This window comes from Camelina sativa, chromosome 20 (genome assembly GCF_000633955.1).
Source record: "Camelina sativa cultivar DH55 chromosome 20, Cs, whole genome shotgun sequence".
Classification (NCBI taxonomy): Eukaryota; Viridiplantae; Streptophyta; class Magnoliopsida; order Brassicales; family Brassicaceae; genus Camelina; species Camelina sativa.
Window position 1 is genome coordinate 5,903,290 of NC_025704.1, and position 22,815 is coordinate 5,926,104.

Below are 22,815 nucleotides of genomic sequence, written 5' to 3' on the forward strand. Positions count from 1 at the left end.
TTTCCTTATCCTCTGTTAATTAATCCTATTTATGGAAAAAAGAACAAATCTTACGGCAACGAACATCTCGCTACACCACCCTTTCACTTGTTTCTCTTATCTCCTCCAAAGCTTTCAATTCATCCACCTCGCCAGCACAAAGGTTTGTTCTTCACTCTTTTGTAACCAATTTCGTGATGATTTAGAAAAGGTTTTGTTTTGTTTTTGTTATTGTTGCAGACAATTAAAAGCAGTAAGCGCAAGCATGTTGCCAAGGTTCGATTTAACAGACCCTAAAGCTGCCCTCACTCTTCTTGAGGATGTGACCACCAACGTAAAGCAGATTCAAGATTCCGTCTTGGAAGCAATACTTTCACGTAATGCCCAAACCGAGTATCTTAGAGGTTTACTCAACGGTCAAGTCGATAAGGAAAGCTTCAAGAAGAACGTACCCGTTGTGACCTACGAAGATTTTAGGTCTTATACCGATCGTCTCACTAATGGAGAGCCATATGATCTCATCAGTGATCGACCCATCAGTTTATTCTTGGCCAGGTTCCTTCAAATTAAACACGATCCACCTTTTTTTTTCTTTAGATCTGTGGATCTATGATAACTACAACAATTTCAAACTTGTTGATACTTTGAGTTTTGTTAGTCTTGAATAATGTAAATTAAAATTGAAGTGTAGAATATATAAAGAGTTAAAGAAGATACTGGTTTTGCAGCTCGGGTACTTCAGCAGGAGTTCCAAAATTTATTCCTCTGACAGCAGAGGAATTTGAACAGAGGATATCGTTTGGATCTCTGTATAGATGTCTACTCTACAAGTAAAAAGTCCTAAACTCCAACTTGTGTCACTTTATATCAAACCAAACAGAGTTAGTAAAACCCAAAACCTATTGTTGTTACTTTGTTTGCAGGCACATCAAAGGGCTTAACCAAGGAAAAGCTCTCACGTTCTATTTCGTGACCGGACAAATCAAAACTGTCTCTGGGCTACTGGCCATGTCTATGATAACTTGTATTTTGAAAAGATTGAACACAACCAACTCACTTCTATGGTAAAATCAATAAAACCTTGGCACTCACGTTACAGGGGTGTGAACATGCCCCTTGTTGGCTGCTATTACTGTTTCTTTATTGTGTTTGTTATCTTACAGGGATAAATTACAGGTAAGCCCGCATGAAATTGCGACTTGTGTAGACACTACTCAAAGTATGTATTGCCAATTGCTTTGTGGGCTTCTACAACGCGATAATGTAGCTCGCCTTGGTGCACCTTTTGCTTCTACCTTCGTCAAAGTAATGAAATTCTTAGAAAACCACTGGCATGAGTTATGCTCAAACATAAGGACAGGCCGTCTCAGTGACTGGATCACGGACGCCCAATGTGTTTCAGGGATTGCTAAGTTCCTCACCGCTCCAAATCCGGACCTAGCAAACCTGATCGAACAAGAATGCAGCAAACCATCATGGGAGGCAATAGTGACGAGACTATGGCGAAAAGCAAAATGCATCGAAGCCGTCATTACCGGCGCCATGGCACAGTACATTCCGTTGTTGGAGTTCTATGGCGGCAGTCTTCCGTTGGTTTCATCGTGGTATGGTGGCTCCGAGTGCTTCGCCGGTGTCAATGTAAATCCTCTGTCCAAGCCTAGTGATGTGTCTTACACTATCATTCCAAGTATGGGGTACTTCGAGTTCTTAGAGGTCGAGAAAGACCAAAAGACTTGTCATGATCCCGTAAAGAACCCTGTGGTCGTCGATCTTGTAGATGTTCAAATTGGCCATGATTATGAACTTGTTGTCACAACGTTTTCCGGTAAGTCTTTTTCTTGTTTACTCTCTCCTCAGAACAAAATGTATTTTAGAATATTTTTTGAAGAGTTTTTGCTTAAAAAAAATGATAAAAGTTAAAGTAGACATTTTAACTGTTTTTTAAATGTGTATAAAAAATCTATGTCTCTCACAAGATCTCTATATGATTTAACAGGTCTTTATAGGTACCGTGTGGGTGATGTTTTAAGAGTTACTGGTTTCCACAACAATGCACCAAATGTTCGTTTCGTGGGAAGACATAATGTTGTTCTGAGCGTCGGCATGGACAAGACCAACGAAGAAGACCTCCTCAAGGCAGTGAAAAACGGGAAGCTCCTACTAGAGCCATACGACATAATGGTCATGGATTTCACTAGCCGTGTAGATCTTTCCTCGTTTCCAGGACATTACGTGCTCTATTGGGAACTCGGGAGCAAAACCAAGGACGCAAAGCTCGAGCCCGACCCGAATGTTTTGGAGGAATGTTGCTTCACCATTGAGAAGTCTTTCGACACCGTGTACAGAATGGAACGAAAATATGATAAGAACATTGGACCACTTGAGATTAAGGTTGTTAAGAGTGGCACTTTTGACGAGCTCATGAATTTAGCCGTGTCTCGAGGCTCTTCTGTGAGTCAGTACAAGACACCTATATCGGTGACGAGTGAAGAAGCCTTGAAAATATTGGAGGCGAACGTTGTTTCTGAGTCTTTTAGCCAAAAAACTCCGTCGTGGGAGCTACATGAGATGTACCCCAGCAGATAAAACCGCTATCACATTTATGTGTGAGACTTTTTTTCAATAATAATGTATAAATCTCTTACCCAAAAATGAACGCTGAATAATATCCAAATTAAAGGTAGTCTAAAAAGACGTTTTGTATTCACATGGTCATAATAATCGTCGCACTACAAAAATTAAAGGCCCTGGTAACTTTTACAAAAGCGTATTTCGCTTTATTTTTTTTTAAGTTGGTTGACGTCACCTCCCCCGTAAAGCTTATAAAATAGAAGAAAATCATGCATCAAATGTTCAATGTGTCACCTCCCCCGTAAAGCTTATGTCTTATCTCCTCGTAATACTCACCAAATCACGTGTTGCATTGTTTGTGTCACAACCTTTTGTTAAATCCACTTTCTGAAAAATTAACAAATATTTTTCTGGTTTTTATGTTAAAATAACAAATCTGTTTATCACTATCAAGAAATTACGGCAAATCAAATATTTCGCCACATCACACCGTTGGCCTTTGCTGTAGAGAGAGAAAGAGAGAGAGGCCAGAGCTCATCCACCTCGCCATAACAAAGGTTTGTTCTTTTTTTTCTCACTCTTTTGTAAGCAATTTCGTGATAAAGACATATAATTAAGGTTTTGCTAGCTTTCTGTAGCAGACAATCAATCATGTTACCAAGGTTCGACCCAACAAACACAGAAGCTTGCTTGTCTCTTCTTGAGGATGTGACCACCAACGTAAAGAAGATTCAAGATTCCGTCTTGGAAGCAATACTTTCACGTAATGTTCAAACCGAGTACCTTAGAGGATTCCTCAACGGTCAACTCGATAAGGAAAGCTTCAAGAAGAACCTGCCCGTTGTGACCTACGAAGATATTAGGCCTTATATCGACCGTATCGCTAATAATGGAGAGCCGTCAAATCTCATCTGTGATCGACCCATCAGTGTACTTTTGACCAGGTTCCTTTAACTTAAATGATCCACCTTTTTTTTTCTGATTCTTGGAATCTCTGCAGCAGATTCAAAGCAAAACTTTTTTCTGCTATGTGAATCTGTCATAACTAAAACAATTACTCGAAGTTTAATGCAAAATTTAGAGGAATTTATATGCTTCAATATTTTTAGACCAATTGTTGACTAAAATTTCAAGAAGAGACTTGAAAGAGTTAAAAGTTGAAACTTGTTGATACAATTGAAAAATGTACATTATAGAATATGTAAAGAAGCAATTTTATATGCAGCTCGGGTACTTCAGGAGGAGTTCCAAAGTTGATTCCTTTGACAACAGAGGATTTGAAACAGAGGTTATCGTTTGCATCTCTCTACAGACCTCTACTCTACAAGTAAAGAGTCCTTAAATTCCAGAACTTGTGTCTTTTTGATTGATACCAGAAAAATGAGCAAGTAAAAAACCTAAATAAAACTCCTTAATCTTGGTCAACAGGCACATCGAGGGGATTGGAGAAGGAAAATCTCTAATGTTTTATTTTGTGACCCGAGAAAGCGAGACTGCCTCTGGGATACTGGTCAGGACTTTGCTAACTTGTGTTTTGAAAAGCATTGAGCCAGCCAACTCATATATCTGGTAAAATCAATAATAAAACCTTTTGCTCCTATATAACATACATTGCACAGTTCACTCTTTCTCCTAGTGTGTGCTTCCCTTGGTGCTGCGACGGTTTCTTTATTGTGCAGGGATCAATCACGGGTAAGCCCGCATGCAATTGCGACTTGTGCAGACACTACTCAGAGCATGTACTGCCAGTTGCTTTCTGGGCTTCTACAACGAGATGATGTAGGTCGTCTCGGTGCAACCTTTGCTTCTTCCTTCCTCAAAGTAATCAAGTTCTTGGAAGATCACTGGCCTGAGTTATGCTCAAACATAAGGACTGCCCGTCTCAGTGATTGGATCACAGACCCCCAGTGTGTATCAGGGATGGGCAAGTTCCTCACTGCTCCAAATCCGGAACTAGCTAGCCTGATCGAGCAAGAATGCAGTAAAGCTTCATGGGAGGGAATAGTGACAAGACTATGGCCTAAAGCAAAATGCATTGAAGCCGTAGTTACAGGCACCATGGCACAGTACATTCCGTTAGTGGAATTTTATAGCGGTGGTCTTCCTGTGATCTCAACGTTTTACGGCAGCTCTGAATGTTTCATCGGTCTCAATCTCAATCCTCTGTGTAAGCCTTGTGATGTGTCCTACACCATTATGCCATATATGGGGTACTTCGAGTTCTTGGAGGTCGAGAAAGACCATCAAGAAACTGGTCATGATCCCGTGGAGAAGAACCATGTGGTCGTCGATCTTGTCGATGTTAAAGTCGACCATGATTATGAACCTGTTGTCACAACTTTTTCTGGTAAGCCATTTTCATGTTTACTCTCTACATTTCAAAATAAATGTCTTTTTCTAATTTTTTGCAAAGTTTCTTGTTTAACAAGAATGGACGTTTCAACTGTTTTTTTAATATGTGTGTATCAAAAGTATATGTTCTGACATGATGTCTACGACTTAACAGGTCTGTATAGGTACCGTGTTGGCGATGTTTTAAGGGTGACTGGTTTCTACAACAACACGCCAAATTTTCGTTTCGTGGGAAGACAGAAAGTTGTTCTTAGCATCGACATGGACAAGACCTACGAAGAAGACCTCCTTAAGGCAGTGGCAAACGCGAAGCTCTTGCTCGAGCCACATGACTTGATGCTCATGGATTTCACTAGCCGTGTAGATTCTTCCTCGTTTCCAGGACACTACTTACTCTACTGGGAACTCAGAAGCAAAGTGAAGAACGCGAAGCTTGAGCCCGACCCGAATGTTTTGGAGGAATGCTGCTTCACCATCGAGGAGTCTCTTGACGCTGTGTACAGAAAAGGACGAAAGAATGATAAGAACATTGGACCACTTGAGATTAAGGTGGTTAATCCTGGTGCTTTCGACGAGCTCATGAATTTGTTCTTGTCTCGAGGCTCTTCCGTGAGTCAGTACAAGACGCCGAGGTCAGTGACGAATGAAGAAGCCTTGAAGATATTGGAAGCGAACGTCGTTTCCAAGTTTCTTAGCCGGCAAACTCCATCGTGGGAGCTACATGAGCTGCACTCCAATCGATAAATCAGGGTTTTTGACTTGAGGGCAGGGGTTATTAAACATTTTAATCCTTCATTCAAAAGTTATAAATCTTGTTCTGATAAAAAGTAAAAACAGTGTACTCTCTTTCATTCATCTTGTCATGCAAGTACACTCTGTTTTTTGAAACAATAAAAATAAAAATAATAAAGAACGCATGATAAAATTATAGTAAAAGATTTAATCAGTTCTCATCCCCTATATATTAATAGCATTTTTTAATGTTAATGTGTCGTCGACTCGTTGCTAGAGAGCTCAAAGCATATTTTAGCAAATAAATCCTATTAATTATCCTAATTATATCTATGCCATTATAAATTTAAATAAAAATTTATTATATAAATTAAACTATTTGTAGTCATTTAGAGGGTTATTGGTTCTATGATTTTTATGGATTTGGAAATCCAAACAAAAAGCATGTGTTATTCAATCATTGATTTTAAAATGCTTATCAAAACTATATTATACTTCTTTAATAAACAACAAATTAATTTCTTTTAAAATTTAATAATTATTCATGTTTTATTAAAATAAATTTTATACAATTTTTTTCACCGCGTTAAAGTTATTATTTACTTTCAAATATTAGGTAAAATATATTTTTATATCGTAAATTTGAATTAAAAAAAATTATTTACATATTTTATTTTACACAAACAAATATCATATCATAAATAATAATTTTATTTGAATTATTTGTTCGCTGCTCTGTGTGCGGATTGGTACCTAGTTATGTGATTAATGTCAAATACAAAATCACACTCGTGTTTCGTGCCTTTCCTTGTTTACTCTTTCAATTCCAAAATAAATGTCCATTTAGAATTTTCTCGCAAAGTATTTGTTTTAGAAATAATACAGTAAATAGTAGTAGTGCACTAGTTGCTGTATTATCAATTTATTTTTCTACCTTTTTTGTTTTTCTTCCATAGTACATTATATTAACTTATTACTCCAAAACTTATCAATCACTTTTAAGTTTTAATCATACCAAAATCTCAACATCTCTTCCTTTTGTTTATTAATCCTCCATGGAAGAAGACAACAAAAAAAATATAATATTATCAAATCTGAAACAGCTCTACTCTGGACGGCACCGAATATATCGCCACATCACACCTTGCGTCTGCTTTTCTCCTCCAAAATTCTCAAGCGTAAAGAGAGAGGCCACAGCTCTCATCCACCTGACAGAATTTGAGGTTTCCCCTGACTCTTTGTAAGCAGTTTCGTGATAAGACTTGGACAGGGTTTTGCTTTTTTTTGTTGACAGTCAAAAAGCAGAAAGCAAGCATGTTGCCAAAGATCGATCCAACAAACCAAAAAGCTTGTCTGTCTCTTCTTGAGGATGTGACAACCAACGTAAAGCAGATTCAAGATTCGGTCTTGGAGGCAATACTTTCACGTAATGCTCAAACCGAGTATCTTAGAGGTTTCCTCAACGGTCAACTCGATAAGGAAAGCTTCAAGAAGAACGTACCCGTTGTGACCTACGAAGATATCAGGTCTTATATCGATCGTATCGCTAATGGAGAGCCATCTGATCTCATCTGTGATCGACCCATCAGTGTACTCTTGGCCAGGTACCTTCAAATTAAACGATCCACCTGTTTTTTTTGGATCTTGAAATCTCTGCAGATTAAGTTAAAGTATTGTTTATCATAGAATCTGTGATGAGTTAAAGGACACAATTTTATTTGCAGCTCGGGTACTTCAGGAGGAGTTCCAAAGTTGATTCCTTTGACAACAGAGGATTTGGAACAGAGGAAATCGTTTACTTCTCTCTCTACACTTCTAATCTACAAGTAAAAAAGAGTTTTCCAAACTCCAAGTGTTTTGTCTGTTTGTTTGATACCTAAAACGAGAGTAAGTTTAATCCAACCCTTGCTTGCAGGCACATCCAAGGGCTTAACGAAGGAAAGTCTCTTATGTTCTATTTTGTGACTCGAGAAAGCGAGACTACCTCTGGTTTGATGGTCAGGACTATGCTAACTTCTTTTCTGAGAAGCTACAAACCTACCAACTCATCTTTTTGGTAAAACCCTAAAACCTTTGCTCCTAGAGTACACTACATCACTCAAATCTTTGAACATGCCTCTTGGTGCTACTAGTGTTTCTTTATTGTGTTTGTTATATGACTTAACAGGGATCAAACACATATAAGCCCGCTTGCGATTTCCACTTGTGCAGACACTACTCAAAGCATGTACTGCCAATTGCTTTGTGGGCTTGTAGATCGAGAAAATGTAGCTCGCCTCGGTGCAGCTTTTGCTTCTTCCTTCCTCAAAGTAATCAAGTTCTTGGAAGATCACTGGCCTGAGTTATGCTCAAACATTAGGACTGGCCGTGTCAGCGACTGGATCACAGACGCTGAATGTGTTTCAGGGATCAGTAAGTTCCTCACCGCTCCAAATCCGGAACTAGCGGGCCTGATCGAGCAAGAATGCAGTAAAACTTCATGGGAAGCAATAGTGACAAGACTATGGCCAAAAGCAAAATGCATTGAAGCAATCGTTACCGGCTCCATGGCTCAGTACGTTCCATTGCTGGAATTCTATAGCGGCGGTCTTCCTGTGATTTCAAGGTCGTACGCCACCTCTGAATGTTTCATCGGATTCAATTTCAATCCTCTGTGTAAGCCTTGTGATGTTTCGTACACTATCATCCCATCTATGGGGTACTTTGAGTTCTTAGAAGTCGAGAAAGACCATCAAGAATCTAGTCATGATCTCGCAAACCCTGTGGTTGTGGATCTAGTTGATGTTAAAGTCGGTCATGATTATGAACCTGTTCTCACAACGTTTTCTGGTAAGTCTCACAACGTTTTCATAGACGAGAGCATGGACCTTTTGATTGTAATTTCACATGATATCTTATATGATTTAACAGGTCTGTATAGGTACCGTGTGGGTGATGTTTTAAGAGTTACTGGTTTCTACAACAATGCGCCACATTTTCGTATCCTGGGAAGACAAAAAGTTGTTCTTAGCATCGACATGGACAAGACCTCTGAAGAAGACCTCCTCAAGGCAGTGACAAACGCGAAGCTCCTGCTTGAGCCACATGACCTAATGCTCATGGATTTCACTAGCCGTGTGGATTTAACCTCGTTTCCGGGACACTACGTACTCTACTGGGAACTTGGGAGCAAAGTCAAGAACGCGAAGCTCGAGCCTGACCCGAATGTTTTGGAGGAATGCTGCTACACCATCGAGGAGTCACTCGACGCTGTGTACAGAAAAGGACGAAAGAATGATAAGAGCATTGGACCACTTGAGATTAAGGTTGTCAAGCCTGGCGCTTTCGACGAGCTCATGAATTTGTTCTTGTCTCGAGGCTCTTCTGTGAGTCAGTACAAGACACCTAGGTCGGTGACGAATGAAGAAGCCTTGAAGATATTGGAAGCGAACGTTGTTTCCAAGTTCCTTAGCCAGAAAACTCCAACGTGGGAGTTACATAAGCTATACTCCACCCGCTAAAACCACCGTCACATTATCTGTGGTACCTATGGTGTGGGCAGGGGAAACAGTAATTAAGTTTAGTTATTTCCAGTTTTGCCATTGTTATATTACAAAATGACAATTAATCTGAGATCAAACTGAATTGGTAAACTTAAGTGGGATATATAAAATTTCGAAATTAATAATTTGAACACTTTTGGTATCAAATTTATCAATTGAACCCATAATGCTTAACTTGCCTCCGTGCCTCTGTCGGAAACACATCCTGAATTTTCGGCACACGATCTTTGTGCCACATCACACCCTTTATCTATCTGCAGCGAGACAAAGAGAGAGGCCAGAGCTCATCCACTGCGCCAGAACATAGGTTTGTTCTTCACTCTTTTCTAAGCATTCGTGATCCACAAGTCATAAGACTTTTTTTTTAACCTATAAGTGAGTAAATTAGGGTTTTGCTTTTCGTTATTGTTGTTGCAGACTATTGAAAAAGCAGCAAACATGTTGCCAAAGTTCGATCCAACAAACCCAATAGCCGCCATGTCTCTTCTTGAGGATGTGACTACCAACGTAAAGAAGATTCAAGATTCCGTTTTGGAAGCAATACTTTCACGTAATGCCCAGACAGAGTACCTTAGAGGTTTTCTCAACGGTCAACTTGATAAGCAGAGCTTCAAGAAGAACCTACCCGTAGTGACCTACGAAGAGATAAAGCCTTTTATCGATCGTATAGCCAATGGAGAGCCGTCTGATCTCGTTTGTGATCGACCCATCAGTCTGCTCTTGGCCACGTACATTTAAAACAATAGTCTTAATCCTCTGTTTTACAAAAGGAATCTTTTTTTTTCAAAACTTGTTGATACATAAGTTTGTTAATCTTCAATAATGTAGATATAATGTGTAAGGAAGTGATTGTTTTTGCAGCACTGGTACTTCAGGAGGAGTTCCAAAGTTGATTCCTTTGACAGCAGAGGACTTGGAACAGAGGATATTGTTTGGATTTCTCTATGCACCTCTAGTCTTCAAGTAAAGAGTTACAAACTCCATGTTGTTGATACCTAAAAAGAGAAAGCAAAACCCTAAAACCCGTTGTTGTTATTGAATGCATGCAGGCACATCGAAGGGCTTACCCAAGGCAAATCTCTCATGTTTTATTTCGTGACCCGAGAAAGCGAGACTGCCTCTGGGTTGATGGTCAGGTTTATGATAACTTGTGTTTTGAAAAGCGTGAACCCAACCAACTCTTTTCTTTGGTAATCAATAAAAATTTTTTGAACCTTCATTACATTACACAGTTCACTATTTCTGCTAATGTTTTATTTGGGTTTCTTTATTGTGTTTTGTTATATGATTTACAGGGATAGAGTACAAATAAGCCCTCATACTATTGCGACTTGTGAAGACACTAATCAGGGCATATACTGCCAATGCTTTGTGGACTTCTACAACGTGAATATGTAGCTCGCCTTGGTGCACCCTATGCTTCTTCCTTCCTCAAAGTAATCAAGTTTTTCGAAGACCATTGGCATGAGTTATGCTCAAACATAAGGACTGGCCGTCTCAGCGACTGGATCACTGACCCCCAATGTGTTTTAGGGATCAGTAAGTTCCTCACCGCTCCAAATCCGGAACTAGCGACCCTGATCGAGCAAGAATGTAGTAAAACCTCATGGGAGGGAATACTGAGGAGACTATGGCCCAAAGCAAAATGCATCGAAGCCGTCGTTACCGGCACCATGGCACAGTACATTCCGTTGCTGGAATTCTATGGTGGCGGTCTTCCTTTGATTTCATCTTGGTATGGCAGTTCGGAATGTTTCATCGGAATCAATCTCAATCCTCTGTCTAAGCCTAGTGATGTGTCGTACACCATCATTCCAAGTATGGGGTACTTTGAGTTTATAGAGGTCGTGAAAGACCGTCAAGAAGCTGGTCATGTTCCCGAAGACCCTGTGGTCGTCGACCTTGTTGACGTTAAAATTGGCCATGATTATGAACTTCTTGTCACAACGTTTTCTGGTAAGTTTCTTTTACTCACCGTATCAAAATAAATGTACTTTTGTTCAAAAAAATCTATATGTTGTTTTTTTCTAATAAAACAAATGTAATGATTTACAGGTCTGTATAGGTACCGTTTAGGGGATGTTTTACGAGTGACAGGTTTCCACAACAATGCGCCACAGTTTTATTTTGTGGGAAGACAAAAAGTTGTTCTTAGCATCGACTTGAGCAAGACCTACGAAGAAGACCTCCTCAAGGCAGTGAAAAACGCGAGTCTCCTGCTGGAGCCACATGACCTAATGCTCATGGATTTCACTAGCCGTGTGGATCTCTCCTCGTTGCCAGGACACTACGTACTCTACTGGGAACTCGGTAGCAAATTCAAGAACGCAAAGCTCCAGCCTGACCGTAAAATCCTGGAGGAATGTTGCTTCACCGTTGAGGAGGCTCTCGACTCTGTATACAGAAAAGGACGAAAGAATGATAAAATCATTGGACCACTTGAGATTAAGATTGTTAAACCTGGCGCTTTCGATGACCTCATGAGTTTGTTCTTGTCTCGAGGCTCTTCTGTGAGTCAGTACAAGACTCCGAGGTCAGTGACGAATGAAGACGCCTTGAAGATACTGGAGACCAATGTTGTTTCCAAGTTTCTTAGCCGGAAAACTCCAACGTGGGAACTACATGAGCTTCATTCCAGCCGATAAAACCGCCGTTACATAATGCCTGAGAGAGAGACTTGAAGGAAAGGGAAATAAATAATTAAAGAATAACAAATCCCGTAACAAATAATAACAGATAGTAACGTTAACATTCATAATGTATACCCTAATTTGTTATACAAGTCATTGAATATTACAAGTCCGTTACAATTGTCGAGTAAATGTTCTATGAACCGTGACGTGTCACTCCTCACATGACGACGAAACGACAGTGTTGTTTTCACTAGTCATACCTTGAAACGACAGCGTTTTTTGTCCTCACTATTCAGTGGATGCGGACCTACGAAAGCTATAGGAGAGAGCCCCACTGGTAACAGATCCAATGGCTACGATTCCTCCGGACACGTCACAGTTTCCGCGAAATCAACACACAGATCCTTTCTTCTTCCATCAGTAAACGGCGAGACTCGCCATCGATCTGTAATCCCAAATAAAAAAAAATTCCGGCGACGATGATGCCACCGGAGCTACAGCCGCGGCTGTTCCGGCCGCATATAACCACTTCATCCGGTGAACCTACTGTATCCTCCTCCTCTTACTCCCCTCACATGAGCCCTGGCTCCACCAGAAACTTCATCGATCGAGCTACTCCTACTTCAAGATCCAACAACTCTCGATTCTCTCCGTCTTCCTTCGCTTACAATGGACGGATCGCAATCGCTCTTGTCCCATGCGCCGCCTTCCTCCTCGACCTCGGCGGCGCTCCGGTTGTCGCTACCCTCACAATTGGCCTCCTTATCTCCTACATCGTCGATTCTCTCAATGTCAAATTCGGAGGCTTCCTCGGTATATGGATGTCGCTGATCGCTGCTCAGATCTCCTTCTTCTTCTCTTCTTCTCTCTTATCCTCATTCAATTCCGTTCCTCTCGGCTTGCTTGCGGCTTTTCTCTGCGCTGAGACTACGTTCCTCATTGGTTGCTGGTCCTCGCTTCAATTCAAATGGCTTCAGTTGGAGAATCCTTCAATTGTTGTCGCTCTTGAGCGTCTCTTGTTCGCCTCAGTCCCATTCACCGCCTCTTCGTTTTTCGCATGGGCGACCATCTCTGCCGTTGGGATGAACAACGCTTCTTACTATTACCTCTTGTTCGCTTGCGTATTCTATTGGATTTTCGCTATTCCGAGGGTTTCTTCGTTCAAGACTAAGCAGGAAGTTAAGTATCATGGAGGAGAGATCCCTGATGATAGCTTTATACTTGGACAGCTCGAGAGCTGTTTCCTTTCGCTGAATTTGATGTTTATGCCGCTTCTGTTTCATGTGGCGTCACATTACTCTGTGGTTTTCTCATCAGCTGCTTCACTTTGTGATTTGCTGCTTTTGTTCTTTATCCCTTTCTTGTTCCAGCTTTATGCTTCGACAAGAGGTGGTTTATGGTGGGTTACCAAGGATTCTCATCAGCTGCAGAGCATTCGGATTGTGAATGGGGCTATTGCCATGGTCATTATTGTGATCTGTTTGGAGATTAGAGTTGTTTTCCGCTCTTTTGGGAAGTATATTCAAGTGCCCCCTCCATTGAACTACCTTCTGGTGACCATAACACTGCTTGGAGGTGCTGCTGGCGCTGGTGCTTCTGTTCTTGGAATGATATCGGGTGCTCTTAGCTCAGCCTTTTTCACAGCTTTGTCTGTGATTGTGAGTTCTGCAGGAGCTATTGTTGTAGGATTTCCAGTTCTGGTAAGTATTTCACTTCTCATTGCACAGCATATCATAATTAATTACTATGTCCTTGAGCTTTCCTGTAATCAAATTTTGGTTTCAATTAGTCAACTAGGTACCTCATGAAATTAGTCTAGCATATTGCAAGCTACCAGAATCGTATGTTATCTAATATTTGGTCGTAGGAATGGAAAAGTACTCGTATTTTCTTTTACATATGACTGGATCAGCTGTATAAGCTTTTGAAGGAGTAAAGCTCCAACATTAAATAGCAAAAAAGTTTACAAAACCCTAACTTTAGCATACATACAAGTTGTACTTTTAAAGAAATATACGACATGTAGACTAAGGCATATGTTGACAATGTAATGTTGTGCCTTCTCTGCGGGTGCTTCCTATCAGTCCACACACTATTTCTTAGTTAAAGAAAGTTGACTTGTATGTGGCAGCTGACGCGTGTCATAGTAGTTTTGTAGAATTTGCTGCAGCAAGTTGATATAGTTGCTTTACTCTTTACCGCTTTCAAGTAATGCATGTGTCCATCTATGAAGGTCTCCTTTCTTAAAGTTGACAGTTGACACATTGAATTCCATAAATTGTCTCATTTGTTATTTCCTGTCATTGATTAATGATCCCACCTTTTTAGTAACAATGGAATTTCTATTCTCTGTTTATCTTGCAGTTTACTCCGCTTCCTGCAGTCGCTGGGCTTTATTTTGCTCGGTTTTTTACAAAGAAAAGTGTGCCCTCTTACTTTGCATTTGTTGCCCTTGGAAGCTTAATGGTTATATGGTTCGTCATGCATAATTATTGGGATTTAAACATATGGTTAGCCGGCATGTTCCTCAAATCATTCTGTAAGCTAATAGTGGCCAACATTATCATAGCAATGGTGATTCCTGGTCTTGTTCTTCTTCCATCAAAATTCCACTTCTTGACTGAAGCTGGTATGGTGGCCCATGCATTATTGCTATGTTACATCGAGGACCGCTTTTTCAATTACTCAAGCATATACTATTATGGAATGGAAGACGATGTGATGTACCCCAGCTACATGGTTATCTTGACGTCGCTTATAGGATTGGCTGTGGTGAGAAGACTATTTGCTGACCACCGAATTGGACAAAAGGCAGTCTGGATCTTGACCTGTCTTTATTCAGCAAAGTTGGCTATGCTCTTCCTATCATCGAAATCAATTGTATGGGTGTCTGCAGCTCTATTGCTGGCTGTTTCCCCTCCCCTCCTGCTATACAAGTATGCACTGGGCATTTTTACTTCTACAAGCATTTTCTCATTTTGAATTTTAAATTTGATTTTTAGTTATTCGATTGGTGGAATGTGCAGGGAGAAGTCGAAATCTGCCTCTAAAATGAAACCATGGCAAGGTTATGCTCATGCCGTAGTGGTTGCTGTCTCTGTTTGGTTTTGCCGGGAAACAATATTTGATGCTCTGCAGTGGTGGAATGGAAGACCTCCGACTGATGGTTTGCTTCTTGGTTTCTGCATCGTTTCAATTGGTCTGGCCTGTATACCAATTGTTGCCCTCCACTTTTCGCATGTCTTGGTATGTCTGTTATACTATTTGCATATGTTTTGTTTGATGTATTTCTGTCTGATTATCTAGAAAAGGAACCAATATCTAAGAAAGAGTTCTCCAACAAGATTCTTTGGTGGACGTAAAACATAGCAACAATTCTTTAGCGAGCCGGTCATTTAACATGTTATGAGTTTGTTGGTTACTATAAGAGGTTACATCATGGAGCGTAAAAAGAATACTAATTGATGTTTTTATAGGAGAATTGCTCTATTTAGTTGTATTCTTGAAAGCATTCATTTCATGTTTTAAAACCTCTACTTTTACTCTATGAATTAGTTGGACTGTATCTAGTTATAGTCGTGCTGTAGACTGTATCTAGGTGTAGTAAATGCTGGAACTAAGGTCTTGATGTAAAGAGTATAAACACTAAAAAGAGAGTTCAGTTTTGCTTTTTACTGATCAGGACAATTTCATTATTTTTTTGCAGTCAGCTAAAAGAAGCTTGGTATTAGTAGTGGCAACTGGATGCATGTTTATTCTGTTGCAGCCACCGANATCTAGTTATAGTCGTGCTGTAGACTGTATCTAGTTGTAGTAAATGCTGGAACTAAGGTCTTGATGTAAAGAGTATAAACACTAAAATGAGAGTTCAGTTGTCGCTTTTTACTGATCAGGACAATTTTACTATTTTTTACTGATCAGGACAATTTTACTATTTTTTGCAGTCAGCTAAAAGAAGCTTGGTATTAGTAGTGGCAACTGGATGCATGTTTATTCTGTTGCAGCCACCGATGCCTATGACGTGGAGTTACCATTCAGACATGATCAAGGCCGCTCGCCAGTCTGCTGATGACATCTCTATCTATGGATTCATGGCATCCAAACCGACTTGGCCGTCTTGGTTGCTTATTGTGTCACTCCTGTTGATGCTTGCTGCTGCCACATCTCTTATCCCAATCAAATATGTGGTAGAACTGAGAGCTTTTTATTCCATTGCCATGGGTTTAGCTCTCGGTGTTTACATATCTGCAGAGTTCTTTCTACAAGCTGCTGTTTTGCACGCCCTGATCGTTGTAACAATGGTGTGTGCCTCAGTTTTTGTCATCTTCACCCATTTCCCATCTGCCTCAAGCACAAAGCTGCTTCCCTGGGTGTTTGCTCTTCTTGTGGCTCTGTTCCCCGTGACATATTTGTTAGAAGGGCAAGTCAGAATTAAAAACGATCCCAACGATAATGTTGCCTGGGGTTGGGATACAAGGGAGGAGGATAAGAAAGTCACAACCATGTTGGCCATTGAAGGTGCAAGAACATCTCTTTTAGGTCTCTATGCAGCGATATTTATGCTTATAGCTCTCCTGATTAAGTTTGAGCTCACTTCACTTTTGCGTGATAAATTCTCTGAGAGGAGTGGTCAATCAAAAACCCAAGGCGGTGCCAGAGGAATATTCCCGACACGAATGAGGTTGATGCAGCAACGCCGAAACACCTCGATCCAAAGCTTTGCAGTAGAGAAAATGTCAGAAGAGGGAGCGGCATGGATGCCTGCGGTTGGTAACGTCGCCACAATCATGTGCTTTGCCATATGCGTAATCCTCAACCTCCACCTGTCAGGCGGCTCAAGCCAAGCGATATTCTTCCTGGCTCCAATCTTACTTCTCCTGAACCAAGACTCTGATCTCTTATCCGGGTTTGGTGATAAACAGAGATACTTTCCAGTTACAGTAGCGATATCAACATACTTGGCACTATCCTCTCTTTACACTGTTTGGGAAGAAGTTTGGTTTGGTGGAAACGCAGGTTGGGGAGTAGAAATTGGAGGCCGTGAATGGTTCTTTGCAGTGAAGAACCTGGCTCTTTTAATACTCACAGTACCAGGTCACATTATATTCAACAGGTACGTGTGGAGTTACACCACCAAACACACAGACGCGTCACCGATGCTGACCGTGCCACTTAGCTTTGCAGCCGTGGTAATAACAGACGTGTTTCAAGTTCGGATTCTGGGAGTTTTAGGCATTGTATACTCTGCAGCTCAGTATGTGATATCTAGGCAGCAATATATGAAAGGACTGAGGTATATTTAGACAGTCGTAGGATTAGTATGTTTGGACCCTTTTTTTGTAACAGAATTTGTGAAACAGTGTTTTTCATTTCCCTGTTTTGTATCTCAGCGGATGCATTGAAAATTGCCAAAATATACGTTTTCAGGACATAATTTTATGGTCTTCTTACAAAAGAACAATACCTTTAAACATTAACAAAGTAGGATGATACAGTTACTACTGTCTTTCTAAAAAAAGAATGATATGCAGAACAGAACACAGAGATGGTGTCTTTATAGAAGTGCTCTACTCTTGTCTTCCTCAGACTCAACAGCCCTGTACTTGTACCTATGAGCTGACCAGAGGAAAACACAGAAATTCAAAAAGCTGAGAAGCGTGAGCAGCCAGTACAAACAGTCAAATCTCCCAGTGTTTATGTTCTGCGACAACCACGATTTCCCATCCGAGTCCCGAGTCGCAGCCTTGACGATATTGTTCAAAATGGTGGCAGCAAAGCACCCTAACCCGCCTGCTAAAGCAGCGTAAGCAGAACCAATACTCTTCATAGCATCAGGAGCTTCTTCGTAAAGGAACTCCAATAGCCCTACGATGCAGAAAACCTCTGCGATTCCGATGAGACAGTACTGGATTAATAACCAGTATGCGGTTAGTTCAGGCATTTGGGTCAAAAAGTTGAACTCAAAACCATGTTGTATCGCATAATGTCTCCTGTAGTTCTCAAACAGTCCAGCCCAAGCTACTGATATGATCGAAACTGCTAGCCCTATCCCCACCCTTTGAAGCTGGGAAGCACCATGGGGATTGCCAGTGATTCTTCTCGTGATAGGGACGAACACAGAGTAATATAGGGAGAGAATGAGGAAAATGCTAAGGCCTGGGAAGACAGGCATGCACGTCACTGGAAGCTTGAGGTGTTGAATGTGTGTGTTGAGTGTATAAGCTTGTTGTACTGAGAGTGTAAGATACTCTGTGAGGACTAGACTCAACATTATAGTGCATGCTGGTATTGGAATCAATCTGATCAGAATCTTGACTTCCTCCACTTGTGTTACTGTGCATAGCTTCCATGGAGATGGCTCTAATCCATCTTCTTTCAACTGAAGCGCCGCCTTGTCTAGCCATCTGCATAATGAATCCATATATATACTAGACTAAGTTTTATTTTGGTTACTAGTTACAAACTGAAAATCCTAAAAATCAGATAGAAGACTTACATGAAATCATCGGAATGAGGGATTTTACGACTGCCATTAATAGCAGATTTCAAGCCAGGAACCTCGTACAAACCAATGAACTCGCTGCTTGTAAAAGCTGCATTTCGTTTACGGAAAGCAGCAACTAAGACCTGAGCGACCCTAGTCAAGGGACTACCACCAGGCAACCTATGCCGATAAAGCGGTGTACCAGCAAAGAACAAAGCATTAGAAATCCCCATAGCCGTGGCCAATGTGCCAAAGGCCATACCCCAACCAAGTTCCATTTGAACATACACCACCAAAGTGAAGGCAATGATTGCGCCTAAGGTGACCGAGAGATAGAAGAAGTTGAAGAAACGGTCTAAATGTGTTTTATAGTCTTTACTCTTCTCATCAAACTGGTCTGCACCAAATGAGGAAACACATGGCCTTATACCAGCAGCACCGAATCCTGTTATGTAGAGAACCGTGTAGAGATAAAGCATTTGCCAGGATTTGGCTGCTTCACAATTTCCTAAGAGCAATGATAACTGGCCACAGTTGCTCTGGTCTGGTACGAACATCTTCAAACTTGCCCCCAATGTTATTCCTATCAACCCCTTTTCACAAGCAACACAATACAAAATACCATTGGTTTTAAAAATAATTTCATATCGAAACATATGTTTCATAGAATTGAACAGGTTCTAGTACACTTACGACAAGATACATGGTAGTGAAGATGGCGATAGTCCAGTATCTCCCCAAGTAAGCATCAGCTAAGAAGCCACCGAGAACAGAGGAGGCTTGAGAGATGCCGAGGAAGTTGTTGACTGCGTTTGATGAACTCTCAAAAGGCCTATGCATTACGTAGAACATGAACGCCACCATGTTCACTGATAGTCCGAAATAAGCCATTCTCTCTGCCATTTCATTTCCTAAACATACAACAAACCAAAACTAACTTAAGCTGCAAGCACAACTATGAACTATATCTATATCATCAAATATAAGACAAAAGATGAAAGTTACCGAAAATGAAAAAAGCTGCAACCCAACCACCGGTTTTGGAGAGATTGGTGATGGGTTTGCCATGAATATTAACCGGAGTGGTTCCTCCAGTATAGCCACGACCAAGAGCAAGACGTCTGTTATCTGATTCTATGAAGAACACACTCAGCTGCTTCCTATGATGAACAGACGAGCTAGAACATCCACCAGGCGTACCCTGTTCGAAACTGAGAGGGGATTTGATCTCCGAAGCAACCATAATCGATCTTTGGCTCACAAAACCATAGAACTTCGGATTCTTTACAGTGACCAAAAACAGCAAGAGAGCTTAAGAACAATAAAGGGAACTTAATAATATAGTTGAATCAATCAAAGAAAATCCGAAAGCAGAAAATGATGTTTGGGGATTAGTTAGAGAAGTGTATAAATGCAGTAGCTTAAAATGGGAAGTTGGATATTAAATAGACGGGGGCTAGCTGGTAAGTGGTAGATACAGGACCTGCATTAATTGCACGTGGAGTCCTATTATGCCCACAGTTTAAAACGTTCGTTTAAGACAGGAAGGACTCATGTTCTTGATTTTCATACATAAGCATATAACCATCGGTCGGTTTTGTACTTGGAAAGACACAACTCTCACCTAAGGGCTTTCTACAATGCGTCACTCCAACTTGGTTCTTTTTCTTTTCTTTCTGCTGTCTCCATTAATGATGACTCTGACATCGAACCCATTACCCATATTTGCTTAACTCAACAAAAGTCAAAACAACAGAAGCAAACACTAGTTTTGTGTTCATATTTTATATATCGAGAAAATTTATGAAGTGTAATAATAACTAATCTATGTTAGGGATTATCATTATCTAAAGTCTAAACCCTATAAGGTTATACGTTTAGGGAAAAGCTATGTTTGCAAAGTAAACCCCTATATTCTCAATTTCTTCAATCAAAAGGAAGATTTATTACAGCTAAGGAATTTTAAAAAGCCACCTCAAGACAAATTTGTAAGTGAAGTAAAATCCGATACACAACTATTTCTCTATTGGAATCAAAATCAAAACTGATTTTATTTTAGTTTTATATACACTGAAGTAAAGATGAATCAAATTTTTAGTCCATGCCTTCAAATTTAACGCATTTTTCGACTATTTAATTGAATTTAGTATAAGGACACTTCAGTACAGATCCTTGAAGCTGGCATCCAACATTATATGATATAAACAGAGCTCAATTTACACAACTGTGCCGCTAAAAGTATACACATCATAAATATATATATATATATATATCTATGTACGTGAGTGTAGGAGACAGTTGCTGTTAATATCAGTTCGGTACAATTTTGAGGAGTTCAACATCAAAGAGAAGTGTCTTGTCTATGAGCCCTTGGTTCCTCAGCACAAAATCTAATGCACGTTGTCCCTGCGCAACATAAAAGAGAACATTTTTTTTTTGTCTTTCTTATACTGTTATATACATATAGACATGAAACAAACACAATGGCTCACAGAGAAAGTCATCGGCCTCGGGCCACTCTTGTTGTAGTCATTATCCGGGTATCCTAGTTCTGGCGGTACAATTATCCTGCAATACCAATCTAAATGATTACACTGATTCATTCTAACGTCAGTCACTTGTGTGAGACTTGACATCTCTTCTACACTGATCCAAGGAGGTAAGTTTCTTTTAACTATATGAACTTCCCAATGAAAATCATATGAGGATATGTAGAGTATGAGAGATATTAGAAATATGTTGAACCTTCTGACACCACCGAGAGCCATCCCAGAGACAGCCTCCTCGAAAGCAGGTATCACCTGGAACACCAAAATCATGCAGCATCCCAAAAACAAACAATTCATACCCTCAACAACATAGTCCATGTTTTAAACCAGTACAACCAGCATAGTAACTATAAGAATTTAGAATTGCACACACCTCATTCGATCCCAAGGTAAATTTGAAAAATTCCTTATCGTCTCCCTACAGATTCACAAATAGAACACACAGGTTAAGAACTGAATCATTTGTTGCTAATGAAACAGACAAGAGCCAAAAACGAGTTCATACCTCAAAAGAACCCCCTTTTGTTTTATTGCGAGCTTCAAAGATGCGGCCATAGTAACCTATTGTGTAACCAGCCCAGTCAACCTGACATGCCCAGCTCAATTATAAGCAAACTCCAAATTCTCTAACCATATCAAACTTCTAGATAAACTTGAGACCAAAGGATACAGGACCATAGATATTCCTTACCACAACTTTGTCACCCTTCTTCGCTGTAGGCCCAGCTCCTACTCGCAAATCCTGCACTCATTTCAAATCTCCAAAGTTAAAAAAGTTCACTACGTAGTCTAAACTATAAAAGGATTTGGCACTAAACGAGGGGTGACCTTATACTGAAGACCAGATTGTGTTTCTGTATAATCAGGATACTTCATTTTCGTTTTGCCATAATCTTTTCCTTTAAGCGCTGGCACTGTGAGTTCAGACCATATACCCAAAAGAATGTGGATTCATAAAAAGGAGACATTGATGTATTCAACAATCACTATGAAAATATTCAAAAAGCTGTCAAGCAACCAAAAAGCTAACATCTTTTCTTCCAAAACCAAAACTCCTAACAGAGAACAGCCTCAGAGCAATCAAACAGTTCAAAATTCTAAACTCCAAAAAGGCACAAAGAAACTACTTAACTCAGACTCTGCCTCCAAAAAAAGAGAATTGAAGTTCTTACTGTCAGCGAATTGGGAAGCTGCTGCAAAGTCTCCATCTTTAACATCGTATACAAAGGCTCCAATCAACAAACTAACAGAAGAAACCAACACTTTTCTGCGATCAAACTCTCCAGTGGTATGAGTACACCCACAACTCCCACCTGTTTTTGTTTTTTTAAACACAATCAATTCACTACAACTTAGGAGGAGAAGGCAATTCAATATCGACAGAGAGGAAAACTAAAGATTGCAGAAGCGAACTGGTAGAGCGAAGAGGAGAGAATTCATCTGATTGGTCGGCTAATCGTGCAGCCACAGTCGTCCGGCATCTCTGAGGAAATTAAAAAACGAGAGATTTCAGGAGACTAAAAGGAAGAAGACGAAGAAGAAACAATGAGACGGTACGGCGTCGTACGGTGGTGGTGAGCGGTGTGGATTGAGGGAGGTAGCCAAAGGATGAAATTGACGCCATTTCACTGAAACTGAAAAAAAACTAAAACTTTGGTTGGTACGTCTCCTGAGAGATAAATTATTTTTTTTCTTTTTGTAGAGACTTCTAGTGCTTCTCTATATAATCCCAAATTAAGTACATAATTTGTAATAATTATTTGGATCTTTAAGGTTCCTGAGAGATAAATACTAACTATTTGTATATCAGATCGTCACAAAATAGTTTCGTACACAAGGGTTGGGAGAAAGTGATGATGTAGTGTGTGTGCTATGGAAAGGGAGAAGTGATTGTTACAAAGAGGTTTTGGTCTTTCTTTGCCTACCTTTCTTCTAGTAAGTTACAACAACGTATTAGATAGACCTGACTACGC

General features: G+C 40.2%; 5 protein-coding genes and 1 pseudogene across 8 annotated transcripts; 4 read left to right on the forward strand and 2 right to left on the reverse strand.

Moving 5' to 3' along the window:
* LOC104769554 (indole-3-acetic acid-amido synthetase GH3.17-like) lies at positions 118-5,822 on the forward strand. 4 transcript variants are annotated; one of them, XM_019242516.1, is made up of 6 exons: positions 118-534; positions 708-809; positions 903-1,043; positions 1,143-1,804; positions 1,976-2,370; positions 5,452-5,822. In XM_019242516.1, the coding sequence occupies exons 1-6, from the start codon at positions 245-247 to the stop codon at positions 5,644-5,646; spliced, it is 1,785 nt and encodes a 594-aa protein (XP_019098061.1). In that variant the 5' UTR covers positions 118-244; the 3' UTR covers positions 5,647-5,822. The 4 variants fall into 4 exon arrangements, with proteins under 4 accessions (XP_019098061.1, XP_010492085.1, XP_010492086.1 ...); XM_010493783.2 differs by lacking the exons at positions 118-534; positions 708-809; positions 903-1,043; positions 1,143-1,804; positions 1,976-2,370 and adding exons at positions 2,992-3,107; positions 3,179-3,494; positions 3,776-3,877; positions 3,979-4,119; positions 4,230-4,897 and having other exon boundaries at positions 5,057-5,646; XM_010493784.2 differs by lacking the exons at positions 118-534; positions 708-809; positions 903-1,043; positions 1,143-1,804; positions 1,976-2,370 and adding exons at positions 2,992-3,107; positions 3,189-3,494; positions 3,776-3,877; positions 3,979-4,119; positions 4,230-4,897 and having other exon boundaries at positions 5,057-5,646.
* On the forward strand, positions 6,707-9,309 carry LOC104769555 (indole-3-acetic acid-amido synthetase GH3.17-like). Its single transcript, XM_010493786.2, has 5 exons — positions 6,707-7,238; positions 7,359-7,460; positions 7,550-7,690; positions 7,802-8,463; positions 8,545-9,309. The coding sequence occupies exons 1-5, from the start codon at positions 6,949-6,951 to the stop codon at positions 9,132-9,134; spliced, it is 1,785 nt and encodes a 594-aa protein (XP_010492088.1). The 5' UTR covers positions 6,707-6,948; the 3' UTR covers positions 9,135-9,309.
* LOC104769556 lies at positions 9,378-12,009 on the forward strand (annotated as a pseudogene).
* LOC104769558 lies at positions 12,148-17,243 on the forward strand. The gene is made up of 4 exons (XM_010493788.2): positions 12,148-13,509; positions 14,174-14,745; positions 14,836-15,055; positions 15,754-17,243. Exons 1-4 carry the CDS (start codon positions 12,289-12,291, stop codon positions 17,110-17,112), a joined length of 3,372 nt encoding a protein of 1,123 aa, XP_010492090.1. The 5' UTR covers positions 12,148-12,288; the 3' UTR covers positions 17,113-17,243.
* Positions 17,215-19,705, reverse strand: LOC104769557 (protein NRT1/ PTR FAMILY 6.1). Its single transcript, XM_010493787.2, has 4 exons — positions 19,299-19,705; positions 18,987-19,204; positions 18,306-18,886; positions 17,215-18,213 (listed from the first exon to the last, which is right to left on the reverse strand). Exons 1-4 carry the CDS (start codon positions 19,534-19,536, stop codon positions 17,364-17,366), a joined length of 1,887 nt encoding a protein of 628 aa, XP_010492089.1. The 5' UTR covers positions 19,537-19,705; the 3' UTR covers positions 17,215-17,363.
* On the reverse strand, positions 20,424-22,637 carry LOC104769559 (peptidyl-prolyl cis-trans isomerase FKBP19, chloroplastic-like). The gene is made up of 10 exons (XM_010493789.2): positions 22,410-22,637; positions 22,256-22,325; positions 22,015-22,155; positions 21,671-21,756; positions 21,534-21,584; positions 21,348-21,428; positions 21,216-21,260; positions 21,039-21,094; positions 20,786-20,861; positions 20,424-20,699 (listed from the first exon to the last, which is right to left on the reverse strand). The coding sequence occupies exons 1-10, from the start codon at positions 22,464-22,466 to the stop codon at positions 20,604-20,606; spliced, it is 759 nt and encodes a 252-aa protein (XP_010492091.1). The 5' UTR covers positions 22,467-22,637; the 3' UTR covers positions 20,424-20,603.